The 17,719-nt window shown below is 44.5% G+C and overlaps 1 protein-coding gene across 1 annotated transcript in view; it reads left to right on the top strand.

Annotated features, from left to right (window-relative positions):
- ttc7a (tetratricopeptide repeat domain 7A) overlaps positions 1 to 16,526 on the top strand; it is a 47,584-nt gene extending 31,058 nt beyond the window's left edge. Inside the window, exons 19-20 of the mRNA XM_037465188.2 lie at positions 1,672 to 1,874; positions 12,191 to 16,526. Of these exons, the coding sequence (XP_037321085.2) occupies positions 1,672 to 1,874; positions 12,191 to 12,409 (422 nt within the window). The 3' untranslated portion in view covers positions 12,410 to 16,526. The remainder of the gene's footprint in view (positions 1 to 1,671; positions 1,875 to 12,190) is intronic.
- The last annotated feature ends 1,193 nt before the right edge of the window (positions 16,527 to 17,719 follow it).

Consider the following 17,719-nt stretch of genomic DNA (forward strand, 5'->3'; position numbering starts at 1 on the left):
TTTTGACAAAAAACATTTTAACAATTCAACAGACTGCATACCTTATGTGAGAGTGCGCTCTGTACCTGCGTACATGTGGCCACTGTTCTATTAAGGGCAGAGCGGCAGTGATGCATACGGCTATTACTTCCACCCCTTCAGCCTCAGTCTGCCCGTGGAAGTTTACAGGAGAGCGGAGCATCAGCGGGAAACGAAGGGAGTGGAGTGCAGCGATGCTTCGCACAAACAACACTCCATCCGTCCACTCGGCTGGAGTGGATGAGGCATGACAACGGGAAAGGGAATCCATACAGCTGCCAAGTGAAGCAAATTATGCAACCGAAATACCAGTTTGTACAGTACAGGGCGGGATGGGTTGAGGGGCCGTCGGGTCACTTCCCCTGCTGCCTAGTGTAATTGGTAAAGTTTATTTTCCATGTCTGACCTTTGACCTCTGATATTCCTCTGCTGAGAACTGGCAAAATAGAATGTGTCCGCTGTTGCTTTAGACCCAATCATGTATGTGTGTGTGTGTGCGTGCGTCCATGCGTGCGTGTGTGTGTGTGTGTGTGTGCGTGTGTGTGTGTGTGTAGTGCAGGGACGGGTCTTTTAGCTCAAGGCTGAGCCCTGTTGCACCCAACAATCCCCCCTGACTCCGAGCATTCCTCTCCCCATCGGTCACTTCCTCTCTCAATCTCACATCCTAGTCGGTGAAAAAAAATAAACACAGAGGGCATTTTTAGATGGACATAATCACAAGCGCATACCTGCAAACGTTAAAAGGAGCTGCGTGATGTGTACACTGTGATTTATTTATTAGTGCCGAGAGCTTAGGTGTGGAGCAGGAAAAAAAGCCTTACATAACCTGGGAGCATTTACTGAATAGGTTTTTGAAGTGAAGCCGTGGAAAAAAGGAGCCGGAGGCTGGGAAATGGCTGTTTTTCATCTTGCAGGCAGAATGCACGCACTACGTATTTCCCATCTGTGCAACTATGAGACACAGCTAAACAAAACATCCACTTCCAAAAACACACATGGGCTCACATGGCGCTGAGGAGCAGACGGCACGTACCACACATATTTTTGTCCCACGCGCTCCCCCTCCCTCTTGACCCATAATGCACACGGTGCCGCCGGTGTTTGGTCCACTCATGAAAGTGATTGACAGCAACCCTCCGTCAGCATCCCGTCCAGATATTGGTCTTCTCCGGTCCCAGGGGCGGGCCTTCTGGTCAGCTCTGTGTCCAAGTTTTATTGGACAATGACGTGATTGTAGGCGTGTTGGTGTGTGTGTGTGTGTGTGTGTGTGTGTGTGTGTGTGTGTTTCTGTGTGTGTGTGGATGTGAGACCGGGGTTAGTCCTCTTCTTCCCAGTTGCAGCAGAGAAAGGAGGCAGGCAGCTTAGTATGCGATGGCCATATTTAGGCAAGACTTTCATGACTTCCCAGGCACTCCTTTGCTCCCACTCTCTCTTGCAGTGCGTGCGTGTGTGAATGCTCGTGTGTGTGTGTGTCTGAGTGTTTTTTGTGTTTGTATTTGAATGTTGCCCAGTTTACATTCTGACCTAATCCTGCTGAACTCAAAGTTAAGTCATCTCTGTAACCCTCACATGGGATTAATGAATCCCTTTCTTTATTTCTTCTCTATATCACCTTCCTAACCCTTGTAACTATTTCTCTATCTCCCTCCTCAGGGGAGTTGTTCATGGGGGACGGACGGCTAAAGGAGGCCCAGTTCTGCATAGCCGAGGCCAGCTCGGTCTCTCCCAACTCGTACTCAGTGCTGCTGCAGCGGGGCCGTCTGGCCGAGCTCCGGGGCCAACTGGACGACGCCAAAGGCCTGTATGACGAAGCCCTGGCCATCCATCCCACAGAAGAGCGCACACTAGTGCAAATGGTGAGAGCCTCCGGATGCTACTAAATTGGAATTCATGTTACGTTTATGTACACGTCAGTGGTCAGTATACACATACAGACAACATGCGTGGGGGCATTTAAATTTCTTTACTTATAAAATGATCACTGACGTGAAATGCATGCCGATGTGCACACACACACAGACACATATTCACACGTGTACAACACGCACCTCCATGCAGGCCAGTGTAAATTTCGTTGATGAAAACTATGACGAAAAATGTTCGTTAATGACCTTTTTCCCATGACTAAGACAATACTAAGACAAGACTAAGACGAGACTAAGACGTGATGAAAATGGATCTTTGAAAATAAAAACTATGACAAAATCTATTCTAACTTTCGTTAACGAGACGAGACGAAAATGTTGGTGATTGACAAAGTTACAATACTTCTTTCAGTAGGGCCGAGCGCTAAAAGTGGTCGATGGCAGGTTGAGTGGTCGATGGCAGGTTGAATGGTCGATGGCAGGTTGAATGGTCGATGGCAGGTTGAGTGGTCGATGGCAGGTTGAGTGGTCGATGGCAGGTTGAGTGGTCGATGGCAGGTTGAGTGGTCGATGGCAGGTTGAATGGTCGATGGCAGGTTGAGTGGTCGATGGCAGGTTGAATGGTCGATGGCAGGTTGAGTGGTCGATGGCAGGTTGAATGGTCGATGGCAGGTTGAGTGGTCGATGGCAGGTTGAGTGGTCGATGGCAGGTTGAGTGGTCGATGGCAGGTTGAATGGTCGATGGCAGGTTGAGTGGTCGATGGCAGGTTGAGTGGTCGATGGCAGGTTGAATGGTCGATGGCAGGTTGAGTGGTCGATGGCAGGTTGAGTGGTCGATGGCAGGTTGAATGGTCGATGGCAGGTTGAGTGGTCGATGGCAGGTTGAGTGGTCGATGGCAGGTTGAGTGGTCGATGGCAGGTTGAGTGGTCGATGGCAGGTTGAGTGGTCGATGGCAGGTTGAATGGTCGATGGCAGGTTGAGTGGTCGATGGCAGGTTGAGTGGTCGATGGCAGGTTGAATGGTCGATGGCAGGTTGAGTGGTCGATGGCAGGTTGAATGGTCGTTTGTGTTTTGGATTTGTGATTCAGCAGAAATTATTAATATTTATTATTATTAATATTATATTTGCGACAAGGCAAAAGCAATAGCAGCTGAACCCATCACTATTTTGGAACTCAACAACTTTTCTCCTCAAAATGCTCATTAAAAGACAATTTAGTGTCATATACTCAACTATACTATCTATACCAGTGTTCCCCCAAACTAAGGCCCGCGCCCCTGTGAAATAGAACGGAATAATGGAGAAAAGGTTTATTCAGAATGCAGGGTATTTAACCTGCAGTGGTCAAACCATTATTTGGTTGTTCAATGCTCTCATCGGTCAAGAGGCGGTGGCGGTTATTATTCATTTCATTTTTTCTGTAAAGATCCCAGAGAAGATTATTTGGTTATTATTTATTTCATTAAGTGATATTATTTATTTTCCTGACTTTTTTTTCTGTGAAGATCCTGGATTGTTATTATTTGGTTATATGTGGCTTTCTGGAAAACAATAAATGTTTACATTTTGGCACCCACTGCAATCGTCACACTTTTTCTGACCCCGGCCCCCTCCAGAGAAGGGAAAAGTTATCTGGCCCCCACAGGAACAAGTTTGGGGACCCCTGATCTATACTGACATGAATGTAGTATGAAGTTACATTGCATGTCATTTAGCTGACGCTTTTGACTAACTACAGAGTTGTCTTTGAGAAGGAAGACATATTAGCTAATAACATTTGTAATCCAGCAGGTAATATTAATATAATATCTCAAGTTGGCAGTAGTGACGGCCAGGTCATGCTCTTTTTTCCTCCCCTGTGGGAATTGTACTGAGTCACAATTATGGTCATAATGGTTAATTGTAATTGTATCAATGCTCATTTCTGAGATCCGTTGATTTGTTGCGGGAAAACAAATTTCCGAAACGCGTTGCTCAACAACCAGCAAATGATGGAAACTGCTCAAAGACTTGCTTCCTCTCTCCTGAACACTCTCCAACATGTCTTTCATCTGAGCAGACCCCCCCCCCCCTTCTCTTTCTCTTGCTCTATCTCACTCTCACTCTCATTTCCGCAGTAGAAACAATTTCTCTCGCCCACTTCCACCCACTCCCTTAATCAGTCCCTCTCCCAGCTTCCCAGTTTCAGATGATCCACTGGATTAACCACGGCTGCTCTGACCTTTGAACTTTCTCTGTTGTCATGGTGAAAGAACCAGAAAGGGATATTCCTGAATCCAAGACTCGCACCGCCAGACATACGCTCACACACATAGACACGCGCACACACACACACACACACACAATATGTCCGTAGTCCCCATAGTTACCATAGATGTGCTGGTTGATATCGTTTTGACTTAAGTACTGGCCACCTTGTGACCACATAAGGATAATGCTTTTGCTCCTACTTTGCACTTTAGTGTTAGTGTGGCCATCTGTGTGAATGTGTCTATGTGTGTGTGCTGTCCCATTGGGGTAGACAGAGGTACGCGTCTCTTCCATATTTGGCCTGTGGGAGAACCAATCCCAGGGGGGGTAAAACTGAAACACAGCCAGCTGGCAATGTCCTACTCCAGGTCTCTTACAGGGCAGATGTGTTCCCAGCCGGAAAGCGTAAGTGTGCGTGTGTTGTGTTTGTGCCTCCCTCCATGGATTTGGGGCACATGTGGACTATTTTGACCATTTTTTTTTTGTATGCGTGTTCTTGGATTAAGGCTAATGTTGTAGTAGCCGCTAATAGACCCAAATACAAAAACACAACAACTGCTGTCTGGAGTACTATTTGTGGTGAATTGTTTAGCAGACATGCATGGAGCTGTGAGGTAAAATACTTGCAATTTATGCATTGTGAGGGAGCCTAAGTGGGACATATTTTATTTGGAGCGCTACCCATTTTCATCCTGCCAGAATACAACCTACAGTTGCTGCTACTCTGCGGCACTCAGGATTCATATATTTATTTTTGTACTGTATCTGCTGTGGACACTTGTGCCGGTGGCCCATTTATTAAGCTGTGCCTTAGAGGGAATTATGATGATATTTTTAGTTAATTTTCTTGCACTTGAGCTATACTGTACTTTCCATGAATGTCCTTAAGATTTTTATTTTTATTTCTGGCCCTTGTAAAGGTATGTTGTGACATCAGAGCTGCCTGTCCACAAAAAAACACAGCTCTAAAGTGAGCTAGCACTGGGAGCTAACTAGCTTAGCTTGAAAGCAGTGGGCTATAGCTGGCCTCACACATTTTTTTTTTACTAGGAGTCACTTGCCTGTTGGTTACCTGTCATTATCAGTAAACTAAAGCTCAACCCATCTGCATTAGAGTTCATGGAGCAAAGAATCAAGAGAAAGATTTGTACACTTTAACCAACAATATAAAATCTTAGCAAGTGAGCTTTTGATGTGTTAGGAAAGACTTGGTTAGCTGTTTTCCCTTGTTTCCGCTTTTGCTAAGCTAATAATATCTCCTCCTGGTTCTAGCTTCACCATGATACTTCCTTTTTTGTGGCTTTGAGGAACATTTACACTGACATTTGCAACTAACTGTATTGTTATAAAAGTAGAAAAGGAAATTGAGCTGCATCTCTTTGCCCTGGTCCAGCCAGAGTGAAGTCGTAATGCTCTCCAAAGTAGCCGCAACAGATGAGGAGAGAGCTGCGAGTAAGGGACACCGATAACAAGAAACCATACAGCAGCCCCGCTGTGTGCTTCATCGTAACAGGCCACCACCTTCTCTTATTCATCGCACACCACTTTACCCACTCCACCTCTACTTAATAGCCTCAACTCTGTCCACATGGTATGTGTACGTGTGTGTGTGTGTGTGTGTGTGTGTGTGTGTGTGTGTATGTGTGTGTGTGTGTGAGTGTGTGTGTGTGTGTGTGTGTATGTGTGTGTGTGTGAGAGAGCGACAGAGAGAGAAAGAAACCGTGATCAGACAGTGAGTCACAGCTCAGGTCAGCTGCTGGTTTCATGGTATTTTTGGATAAAACAGGGTGTGGTAGCGAGGGAAACCGGTACACGATAGGACTTTGGCATGCTGCCTGTGTGTAAGCATATATGTGTGCTAACAGTTAGCCACAGATTTATAGTTTAATTTCTCAGCTGTTACCATCCCCTGGCTACAAGCCCAGTGTCTATTTCGTTCATCCATCAAAGCACTAGCAGTGTCAGCCTTTTACATTTGTCTGTCTGCGCTGTCCACCTCATTTTGGCAAATGTTTGGTTAATACGTGTGTGTGCCATGTGGCGTGTCTATGTATGTATGTGTGGGGATGGGGTGGGTGGGTGTGCTGGTGTTCCGTTGGGTGGCGGATCCTGAAATGCGGCCGAGCCTTGCTTCCGGCGCTGGTACGAAATTAATCTGACCCACTCCCAACATCCTCCGCATCCCATCCCTCCTGTTGGGTAGCGGAGCCTGCTCTGAGTCAGCCACACACACACACACACACACACACACACACACAGCGCTAACAGGCACACATACAAAATTCCTCCTTTTCACCGGAATATTCATACACTCATTCACATATGCATGTACAGTGTACTCTCAAGGGCTTGGACTTGTGCTCATTGAATTAATCGCGTTCCAATTATCAAATGCACCCCATCTCTCTCTCTCTCTCTCTGAGGATGGGGGGATGGGTTGTCAGCTGATTAGATAATGCAAATATATTATTTATAACACTTGCACGTTCTCGCCGCTTTATGGGATTGCTTAGCAACCAGGGAAATATATTCTATCTAAGACCTCTGATAACCACAGAGAGAGAGTGTGTGTCTGTGTGTGTGTGTGTGAGAGAGAGAGAGAGAGAGGAAGAATAAAATCGGGCGGGCAAACAGAGAGACGACTGGGAGTTGGCTGGTGCCTCCGTTGCTATGCATGGCTCATCTGGGTTCACTTATTTTTTCCGTTTTCTTTGACACCTCTCTCTCTTTTGTTCTCTCTTCATCACCCTCTTTTTCTCTCTATTCATTGTTCCCAGTTTAGCTCTTTCCTCCTTGCTCACACTCTCTTCTTTCCTCTTCCTTTCTTCCGTGGCTCCTTTATCACCCCTTTCTTCCATTCCTTTTCCCTTCCTGTCGTTGTATTCCCACGTTAGTGTTCATTTGCAAGTACTTTCGTACTGCTGTGCATACATATATCTTCTCTAATCTGTTGAGGGGTAAGCATCTACTATGCATTGCAAGAATCTATTCTAGATGCACAGTATGTGAAGGTTTCTTTGCCATTCCATCCAAGTGTATTTCAGGAGAGGCTCAACATTTAAAGGTCAGCATAGTCAATATCATATCGTGCTGACTAAAACAAAACATACCGTGGTACACAGTTTGCTTTCTGAAAGTGCTAAGAGGTTTGACCTTCTAAATTATCACTCTCTGACATGTGGGTGAGTCATTAAACTCTCATGATGGACAGTCAAACCTTGAACTAACCAGACTTCATTTGGAATTCCAGTGAAGGTCTTTAAAGTTCCCATAAGACACAAAATATGTCAGGTTCAATTCTACGGCATGTATGTTAATGCACAGAGCATTCAGTAAATCTCTGTAAAGTAAAGTATGTAAATGTCCTTCTGATGGAACAATGCAGCCATAGAAAACCATAAAGTAGGTGAATCGAATATTAGACTCAGTTTAGACGTCATGTTTAGACAGTAGTTTGGGGAGCATTTATTTAATCTCTTTAGCAGCTGGGTTTGTCTGGCTCAACTCTAGTACCAACACTTCTAAAGATGTCAAATCCCCAATTCTATCCTGTGACAGTGCCCGTTTCCAGTCTTTATGCTAAGCTAAGCTAATCATTTGCTGACTGTACTTAAACAAATGTCAGTGGTGTCAATCTTCTTGTCTCTTGGCAACAACAGAAATCAGAATACTTTAAAATACCAAACATGCCTGTATACTAAAGGTTTAACCAGCAAGATAGGTTCAAGCAAACATGACCAAGGTGCAGCTTTGACTTACCTCTCCCAGCTAACTCAGACTTAACCACTGATGGGATTGAAGGTTCAGGTAAAGGCTCTCTTTTCTGGTCCACTGGGTTACACTGTGGGTACATGTGTAGTAGTTCTACAGACGCTGCCATATTGCATCATTACAGGATATATGGATCTGATCCATGCACACTCGTCCATGCACACTAAAACTACATAACAATTGAAATTTAACTATAACGTTAGTGCTATTTTGGTGGGGATTATCTGGTCACTTGCATCTCTTTAGCTCTGTAGGCGGCATGGTTGACAACAGCAGATTATAAGAACTGATCCATTAGAGCATTTCGTCACTGATTGATTTAAGATAACCAGCAATCTGACTTTTTTCAGTCCGGATCCATAACATTTGTTTAAAGCTTATAATGTGGCCTAAACGTATGCTTTGCAACACATGTTATTCCCATCAATAAATCTCAGTGGTGTAAATTGTAAATTTGAATATTACAAAATACTCCTTTTGTCGTTGCATAATCTGAGATGTGAGTAACACCAGCTGACACTGAAAAACAATAACCTAATTTCCCCGATGTTCAAATCTACAATCGAATCTCTGTTGGGTCTGTTTTGTTTTGGACATTTAGCTTCTCTTATTTTCTTTGATCTAGCTGATGGAAATAAACTTAGTTAAACATTGTGTTGCTGTTTGTTGCTTATCAAAAGTTTGCTTGAATTTAGCATGCCAGGACGCATGAAACCACCGCTGCCCCCTCGCTCGGTTTGGCTCTGCTTGGTTCAGTTGTGCTTTCATGAACAAGAAACAATTCTGCACTGCCAAGCCCCATGGGATCATCTGAGGTAAAACTGTAGACAGATGGCTGCGAGTAATTAAAGCAAAACCAATAGATACACGTTTTATCAGCGCAGTGCAAGAAACACGCTGACGCTCTCGCCTCTTTGCTGTCTGCTCACTCTTCTCTACTCCATCAGTCACTCCTCATGGTGCCACTGTTAGTAATTCTCTGTTTTCATATCAATTGAGAATGTTTCTGATTATAGCCTACTGTCTTCTTTAACTTTTTCTGAAACACTTTTGGTCTCAGATCAACATCTCATACATTTCCGATTGTTTTGTTGAGATATGTGAATCTAGAAGCTTTGTGGAGTAGTAACTTCTGCCAGTGCCAGTGCGAGGCTGCTAACATGCTAAGTGTATGCGTAACAGAATGTAGCCGTTAATGCTGGTGTGATCGGGCCTTTTGGGTTTGATACATCGTGACTGCAGTGACTGAAGAGGAAACCTTCTCATCTCCATCGTGCATAGTGAATGGCAGTACTCCATATATTACATCACATTACATGTCATTTGGCTGACGCTTTTATCCAAAGCGACTTACAATAAGTGCATTTCAACCATTAGGATTCAAACGCAGAAGAACAAGAAAGTGCAATTTCATTAAATAAGCCAATTTACAACTTGCTATAGATAAGAGACATTATAAGTACAAATTAAGTGCTACAAATTGTTAGTGTTTTTAGTCGAGGAATAGTCTAAAGAGGTGTGTATTTAGTTTTCGGCAAAAGAAGTAGAGGCTCTCTGTGGTCCTGATGTCATCAGAGAGCTCATTCCACCATGTGGGATCCAGGACAGTCGCGATCTCGCCGAGTGCTTTTCTCTCAGTGAGGGAGGAACAAGCAGCTCGGCAGATGCAGAGCGGAGCATGCAAGTTTGGATGTAGGGTTTCACCATGTCCTGGATGTAGACTGGACCTGATCCATTCACAGCATGGTACGTCAGTACCAATGTTTTGAACTGGATGCAGCCACTGGTAACCAGTGGAGAGAACACAGAAGTGGAGTAGTGTGGGAGAATTTAGGAAGATTAGAGACAAGTCGGGCTGCTGCCTTCTAGATGAGCTGCAGAGGTTGAATGGTGGTGGCAGGGAGACCTGCCAGGAGAGAGTTACACTAGGCTGATGTTGTACAGCGTGCACCTACAGGATCGTGTTGTCGATGTAATGTTGCAAATGTCAAAGTCAGCGTTAACACACAGTTGCCAGTTAACTGTCAGGACCTGGGTCGGAGAATCTTTCCCCATATAGCCAGAGACACTGCACAAGATTAGTCTTTCGGGCAGATGGAAAAAGTGGGACCTCTTTCTTTATACTAAGTCTAGACCATTGACCCGTGTGTGTGTATGTGTGTGTATTATCTATTCTTTTGCTTTAAATCGTCTTCTTCAGCCCCTCCCATATTTGCATCCAACCACAGAACACACAGTCGGCTTCTGTTCATTTGATTGAGCAGCTGGGCCCAAGAAGGATCAACTGTTCCACAGTTACCAGCATATCTGAAGGTCTGTGTGGAAGCTTGTGGTTTTTGTTGTGTGTGTGTGTTTGTGTGTTATTCAAGAAGCAGAGAAGGTGAACGCTAGAAACGTTGAAACAATGACAGTGAGATGTGGAAAGGAATATACCATGCACCTTAAGTATACACTGATGTGCATGCATGCAAACACTTGTATAGGCAAACACACAATCATTGTCTGCATATTCTTCTGTACCAGAGAGTTGGGATCTTCCAGCATCAGTGAGGAAAAGGAGGACAGAAAAAGGGAGAAAGAGAAAGCAATAAAGAGTGTGCCTGTGTGTGTTTTTTTTATTGAAAGTTGCATCACAGCCCCTAGACAGCTATGTGAATTCCAGCCTAATTAATCTAGAGCTTGTGAGCAGAGACTTCATAACAAGACTCGTCTGTCTGACCTCAGGCCAGCTTGGCATTTGTGTGTGTGTGTAACAGATAGTCAAAGAGGGGATGATATTGTGTGAGAGAGGCTGCCTGTTGTCACCTTGAGTATGCATGTGACAGTATTGTGTGTGTACGTGTGTGTGTGTGTGTGTATGTTTGTGCGATACGTTTGTGTGTGAGACAAATTTGACTCCATCCTGTTGGTCAGTTGCGTGGTAGCCTTTTCTGCAGGCCCTCAAACGCACCGCGCCCCCAACTGAGCTGACCTCCGTATAGGAGACAGAACACACCCAGTCACACAACGTTCTGCATGCCCTTCTACGCCGGGACGACAGATATCATCCATAATATCCTTCTCCCGTATGTAGCCTTTTTAAAAAGCCGCAACCTGACAGCGTGCATTTCTTTTTTCCACACACAATAGCTCGGAAGGACCATTAATTCAATTCTTACAGTTTACATAAAATGCCAGTTACTTGTTTCTTTTTCCCTCTGCTTCATATTCCACACACGGACAAATACATCTACAGTATATACGTTCACACAGTGGGAATCCAGTAAGCAGGGAGATTGGATGTATTCCCAGAGCCCTGGGCAGTAGCCATCCAGCACGCCACTGCAAATGAGGACTTTGGACCAACGTGTTTTTTAAAGGAACATACAAATGTCTTTGAACGTTCGGGGCTGTTAAGCTCAAACTGTGTAAACTTCTAAGTAGGCTAACAATCAAGTAAAATACTTAATCCCAGGACGTCAATGTGTGCTCATTCGTCTTCCGGGTTGGATTTTCTGGTAACATTGCTCAGCAATGCATTCATTTTTTACCGATGGGTCTTGAATGGGTTTTGCCCAACGAGATTACAGAGCAACGATAGTGTGACTATGACAAAAGAAAGAGAGTGCAGGAGCTAAGTCGCTTTATTTGATTGTCCTTTACTATTTACATCAACCAGGGAAGAAAACCCTTTGTCTCAAGGTAGTAACAACACATTTTACCAGTCTAAAAGAGCAAAGTACTGCTATGGCAAATCAGCATGGATGTAATGTGTACTTGTACACAATAATGTGGCCCCTTTAACATGCCGTCTCTCTTCTGCCCCGAGCAGGTCAAAGACAGCACCAACTGTCATTACTGTGTTTCCTAACATACTGCATCATTTTTCTACAGGATTGCTCCTAATTTCAGAATTTGTGGATTGTCTCCATTCATTTATACATAGCCAGTTGCTGTTCATTATGTATTCCCAGTTGTTGTTGTTGTTGTTGCTGCTGTTCTTTGTTTTGATTTTTTGTCGCGCTAAACTAGTTCACAGTACAGTAGGGTTTATAATTGAAGATTTTGAATTATTTTTGTTGTTGTAAAAAGCATCCATCCACTTAATTGATGTCTCATGTCATGATTAAATGTTTTAATGGTGAATGTGAGAATGAGAGCATGCCACTAGTCAACTTTTTGCCTTTAACTGACCTGGTGGATTTTCCCAAACAGGTCCTATATATTATACATCCTTTTCTATAGCAATACTTTCCATTACCAGTTGAGCCTATATGAAAACATAAATCCATCTTATCCATTCAGGGCCGTCTACTGGTGAAAACCGAGCGCACCCACCTTGGGGAGAAGGTCCTGCGTGACGCGGTTCAGGTCCACTGCACCTCTCACGAGGCATGGAGCGGTCTCGGAGAGGCCCTGCAGTCCCGGGGCTCCAGCCAGGCCCCCGACTGCTTCCTGACTGCCCTGGAGCTGGAGGCCTCCTGCCCCATCCGGCCCTTTAACATCATCCCCAGGGAACTTTAAATGGGCCTGGGCGGGGATTGTAGGTCTGGGTTTTATAGTAAAACTGCCAGGTGGGAACAGTGAAAAGCAGTTCCAGGTAGAAAACACCTTGCTTAAATGGAAAGTTTGACATTGTTTCTGAAAACAACAAGAGCTTGATAAGTACACTGATACCACTGGTGACTGTCTACTGTACATTAAGCTACGCCTAGAAGACAGTTAGCTTAGCATAAATCATTCTAAATACACAAAAAAATAAAAATGAACAACAATGTTGTTGGTGAACTTAACTACGTAGGCACATATTTTGTTGCTCTCGGACACGGTAGCTGTTTCTTTAAATGCTAGGCTAAGATAGCTAGTGGCAGGATGTAGCTTTATACATCACTAGCAGTTATGAATATGACAATGTACATCTCCTATAGAGCTACAGGTACAGAAGCCATAGCTCTTGTGTAATTAGGGGATAATAAGTAACATTCGTAATAATCTGAATCAATGGGTGTTAATTTAATGATCCACAAACAGCAGATGTGTGCAGGGTTACACCATAAGGATAGGAGGTTTGTTGTTGTGTCATGTGTGGAGATGAATAGATTATGTACAGGCTGTCAGCAACACTAGTAGGTCCACTTCATCTTTATTTTAGCCTTTGATGTATTTTTGATGATCTCGTTGATGGATACAACTTTCATGTACACACGAAGAAAAAAAAAAACCTGTCATCCTCAAATGAAAGCACATCCATTTTCTAGCGGCTACAAACACGTATCATTCTATATGTCTTCATTATGTGTGTATTTCCATGCGGCTTGTCCAAATATTATGTATTTTCATGCATGTGTGTTTGCTTTTAACCATCCCTGTGGGTTGTTATCGGTTGCTGCTCTGTTTGTTCTGTAGGCTACTGTAAGCGACTCATTCGCTCATAACTGTGTTGTTTATTTTGGTCTTTTTTGGGGGGGGTTCTTCTTTTTTTTTCTCATGTGCTCATTATGCTCCCCATTATAAACAACAACGGCTTTTAAAAATCACTGTTGGGTGCTGCGTCTTCACCTGCACTGTCACTTGTGACTAATGGACATCACTTCCGAGTGCCTAACCACATTAATGTGAGCAGTGGGACTGGGCTGCCGGCTTATGTAATACTGCCAGCACAGTTTTCTGCCTCCTCCTCCTCCTCCTCCTCCTATCTCACTCTCTCTCTCCTCCTCCAACTCTACGTGTCTCTCGCTCTTCTCCGAAGTGCCTGATGTGATGTGATGTGGCTTGGTTGCCTAGCAGCCATCCCCTTGTTTGAGTAACTGGAGAAGCAGAGAGAAATCTGGTCTGTTGAACAACACACACTTGACGCATGCGCACACACAAACACACAACAGCACTCACACAAGCAGGCAAGCGACGGAAAACGCACCCGTTGTGAGGTTTTACAGGCTTGACAGTGTCTGCTTGATGTCTGCTGTTACCATGTAAGGTATGAGTCAACTATAATCAATGTCTCAGGATGGTGTAAATTGATTAGTGTTATGGGAAGAGTCACCCCCCTCATTCATTAACTGATTCCCTCCCAGCAGGGCTGCAAGCACAAATCCCTGCCTTCTTTGTCTTGTCTTAAAACTCCACAATCGCCCACGCTGCTATCGCTCCCCCAGCAAGGAAATCCCCCCCCATTCAATACTTTGATTCCCACGTGGGAATTTATCGATCACTGTCGCTCTTTTCTGCCGCCCAGAAAAAAAAAAGAAATCTATTTTTACATTTCCCTCCTCGCTCGCTGGCTCTCCCTCGTTCTGTCCTCTCCTCATTAGCGCTGTGTTTGACACCTACACAGGGGCTTTCGGGAGATGAATGGTCTAATCCCTGTGGGTAACAAGTGAAATATTACATGGTGTGCACGCACATGCACAAATACACACACACTGACAATGAGAGGCACCGTGAACACATGGTGTGGTACATGCTTTTATACACTCACGCACATATGCTATGGTCTTGACAGCTCTGGTAAAGGGAGACGATTAAAGGCCTGACAATCTATTCACCGCACACACGTAAAAAAACAAAAACAAAGCGCGTACACCTGGGATCAATGATCAGACCGTATGGTCTATTGTGTGCGTCTGCGTCATCATGATGTCAAAGCACCCAGCCGTGTCGCTCTGGTTACGCCTGAGCATCACAAGACTGTCTTTGTGTGTGTGACACGAGCATGATGGAGCGACTGGTATCAAGTGTTCATGTACACTCGCTGCAAATTTATGGTTGCTTTGTACGGCGCGTACACACCAAACCCCGGAGCTCTCACCCCTTGTGGTGCGGTTCGTTCAGTTGGTGTGAACCACGCGGAAACTTCTGGTTCTGACAAATGAAGTCAATGCAGAAGTGTGTTGGGGGGGGGGGCGACCTCTACGATTGTGTGGGCGTAAATGAGAAAATGACTTTACTTCTCACTTGAGTTATTACCTAATTAAATTTCAACCATGACATTAGGATCTCACATATTCAATACAGAGTGATGTTTATTTCAAGATTTTCATGCGATGCTAATTTGGGATTTTGGGTTGCAGAAAACAAAGTGAATTGAATCTAATTATTTTCTGGAGTGAACACCATTCAATCCAATTAAAGGACGATTTGTCACAGTGTTCTTTATTTTGTTTAGAAGGGCATTTTCCTTCAGTCACTGGAAAACTATTGGCTTTCTTTTTGCGCATTTAACAACTTTGCTTTCATTGTTTTCGCAGCACAGAAAGCAGGGCGGGTGCGGGGTGGTATTCAGGTCACAGTAGTGTGGGTGTGCAAGGATGCCAATCCTGCAGGGCCATATGCAGGGCACGGGTTGGGAGGTGTCATTGCAGGGCGCCAAGAAGGAAACCATAAACCTTCATTGTGATGTCCAAAGAAGGCATGGGAGTCATGGATGGGTGAGGGGTGTGATGGAGGTTATGAGGATCAGATGTGGTTCCATCATCTCGTTTATAAATACAATGACTGGTACGGTGGACGTACACATAGTTCAACCCCAGAGGGCAAGTGTGTTCCCGCAGAGTTCAAAGCATGCTAATAAGAGAATGCTTTCAAAATCCTGTGGCTTAAAGCAAACAGTTAATAGCTTCAAATATATCCAGAGAAGTACTTTTTAAAAACAAAGCTTTATATGCTGACATGACTTGATCACCTCAAAGCTTTTACAGTAATGCATTCATATAAGACTTGCTTTTAATCACCAATGTTCATGGCTGCAGTATTGCATTAGCTGAATCATTACAGTTTGTAGCTAACTCTTGTAAAGCAAAGTTGTGACCTGTCCTTGTCAAATAATACATTAAAATAACTATTTCCTCTGGGAGAATGTTTTCCTTTCACACTAATATACCCTAAACATGGAGTTACAGCCTGCTAGCTTAGTTTGGACTAGCAGAAATGGAGAGGCAGCTATAGCTCTACCCAGAAGAAACAAAATCTGCTCACCAGCACTAAGAAAACATACTTACAAAACCCTCCACAAAACCCAACCCAAACACATCAGTTTTTGCAAGGATTAAAAAACGATGTATAACATTTGAAAGCTTCAGAGCTGCTGGTTTTGTTCCCTTCGTTCAGAGGCTAGCTGGTTTCTTGTTTTCGAGTTCTGATGCTAAGCTAGGGAATCGGGGCAAAAGGTCACATTTTCCAACACACAATACAGACGTCTGCTTTGCAAGTCACATGCACCTCTGACAGCAAATTTCTGAATCATTCTCACATTGTTGCCACATTTTCGGACTTCCTCGGACATAAATGAGATTGTCCAGCGCCATGTCTAATCACACCACGAGAAGCGGCCACATTCTCCCCACCTGATCGGCCTCCAGCTCTCGGTCGAGTTCCACACACACACCGCAACGGTGCCAGCGCCCCTTAAACAATGGCCCCCTTGTTCGCTAACAGTTGGCTATTGCAGCTGATTAAACTTTTAAAATGCCATTTAACAGAAGCGTAATGTGGCTCCGACGCATCCATCAACAGCCTCTGGGGGGTAAAAGGATACCTGGTCACCCTCACGGTGTGTCACTCTGCCCACTAAATTCCTCAGCTGCTTAGTCATCGCCCCTAGTGTGGGATGTGGTGATGAGAGTGAACATGACCTGGACTTAAAAGGGACATGAGAGAGTGGCACCTGTGAACTTCGGCCATCTCTGTATCTGATCTTCTCCCTGCTACCTGCAGTCCCGAAAGGGGGTTCAAGTTATACGGCAGATGGAGGAACGGGACACGGACTGTGACACTGGGAGGCCATTTTAGTTCCGCACAATGTCAGTGGCAGACAATGGCTTCTCTGTTTGCCTGTTTATTTGCTGACCTTTAGTTGGGACTCAGTAACTGGTAATGGCATTCGTCCCACACCAGTATTGGATCACGGGTATTTTTGTTGTGCAACAGCACATTCTTTAGGAAATTCCGGCAGCCTGCTTACGTCACCATTCTCTCCGCATGTTCCCCCCGAGTTAGCTGTTAATTTGACGTCCTCGCTGCTCTGGCCAGACCACTGAGTAAAAGGGTGGCCTTCTATTGTAAGCTGCCATAAACACACATTTAATCCAGGACCCACTGATGAGCAAAAACACTGCTTCTTGAACGCTGGCCGGATCTCATTAAACCATGCCGAAAATACAAGTTCACTCTCGGGCCTCCGAGTGCAAGCTGCCCTTAAACCAGCTGTTCTTGTGACCTCTGAATGATCCACTGTGCAAGCTTCTTTAATCTCACTTAAACCACCTTCTAACCACAGAAAGACTACAACAGATGAAAAGATATAGTGTGTGCGTTTTGTGCATTGCTGCCATGATCATTATTCTCTGCAGAGGGATTTTTCAGAAGAGGTTTTATTCACTACTGTTTAAACATCAAAAAGCAGGTAGTAGTTTTGTGGGTGTACAGTGTGCTCAAATGCTTGCAGGAATAGATAGAATCAGCTTGCAAGCGCTTAAAAAAAAAAAAAACAATAGTATCGCAGATGCACCCGTTTGTGAACATTCATGGCATCGAGCGGCTGTGTGTATTCTTTGAAGCAAATATGTGTGTGTGTGTGTGTATGTGAGGGTGGCTTGTTCCTGATTAACGGCGAGAGAGTGCATGCCTAGCCGTGTCTGTGGTCGAGGCAGGCTGCGGGAGACGCAGGGTGTTAAGTCGTCAGTATGAGGCATATGTCAGAGATCAGTGCTGGACCGTGGAGATCACTGCGATGAGAATGGCGGACGTGGAAGACAGAGATTACTTGAGGCTTGATGCCTTGACCACGGACGGAATGGCTGCCCATCACACAAAAACACGCTCACATTCTCATCTCCC

Source organism: Pungitius pungitius, chromosome 13, assembly GCF_949316345.1.
Source record: "Pungitius pungitius chromosome 13, fPunPun2.1, whole genome shotgun sequence".
In the NCBI taxonomy this organism is placed as follows: domain Eukaryota; kingdom Metazoa; phylum Chordata; class Actinopteri; order Perciformes; family Gasterosteidae; genus Pungitius; species Pungitius pungitius.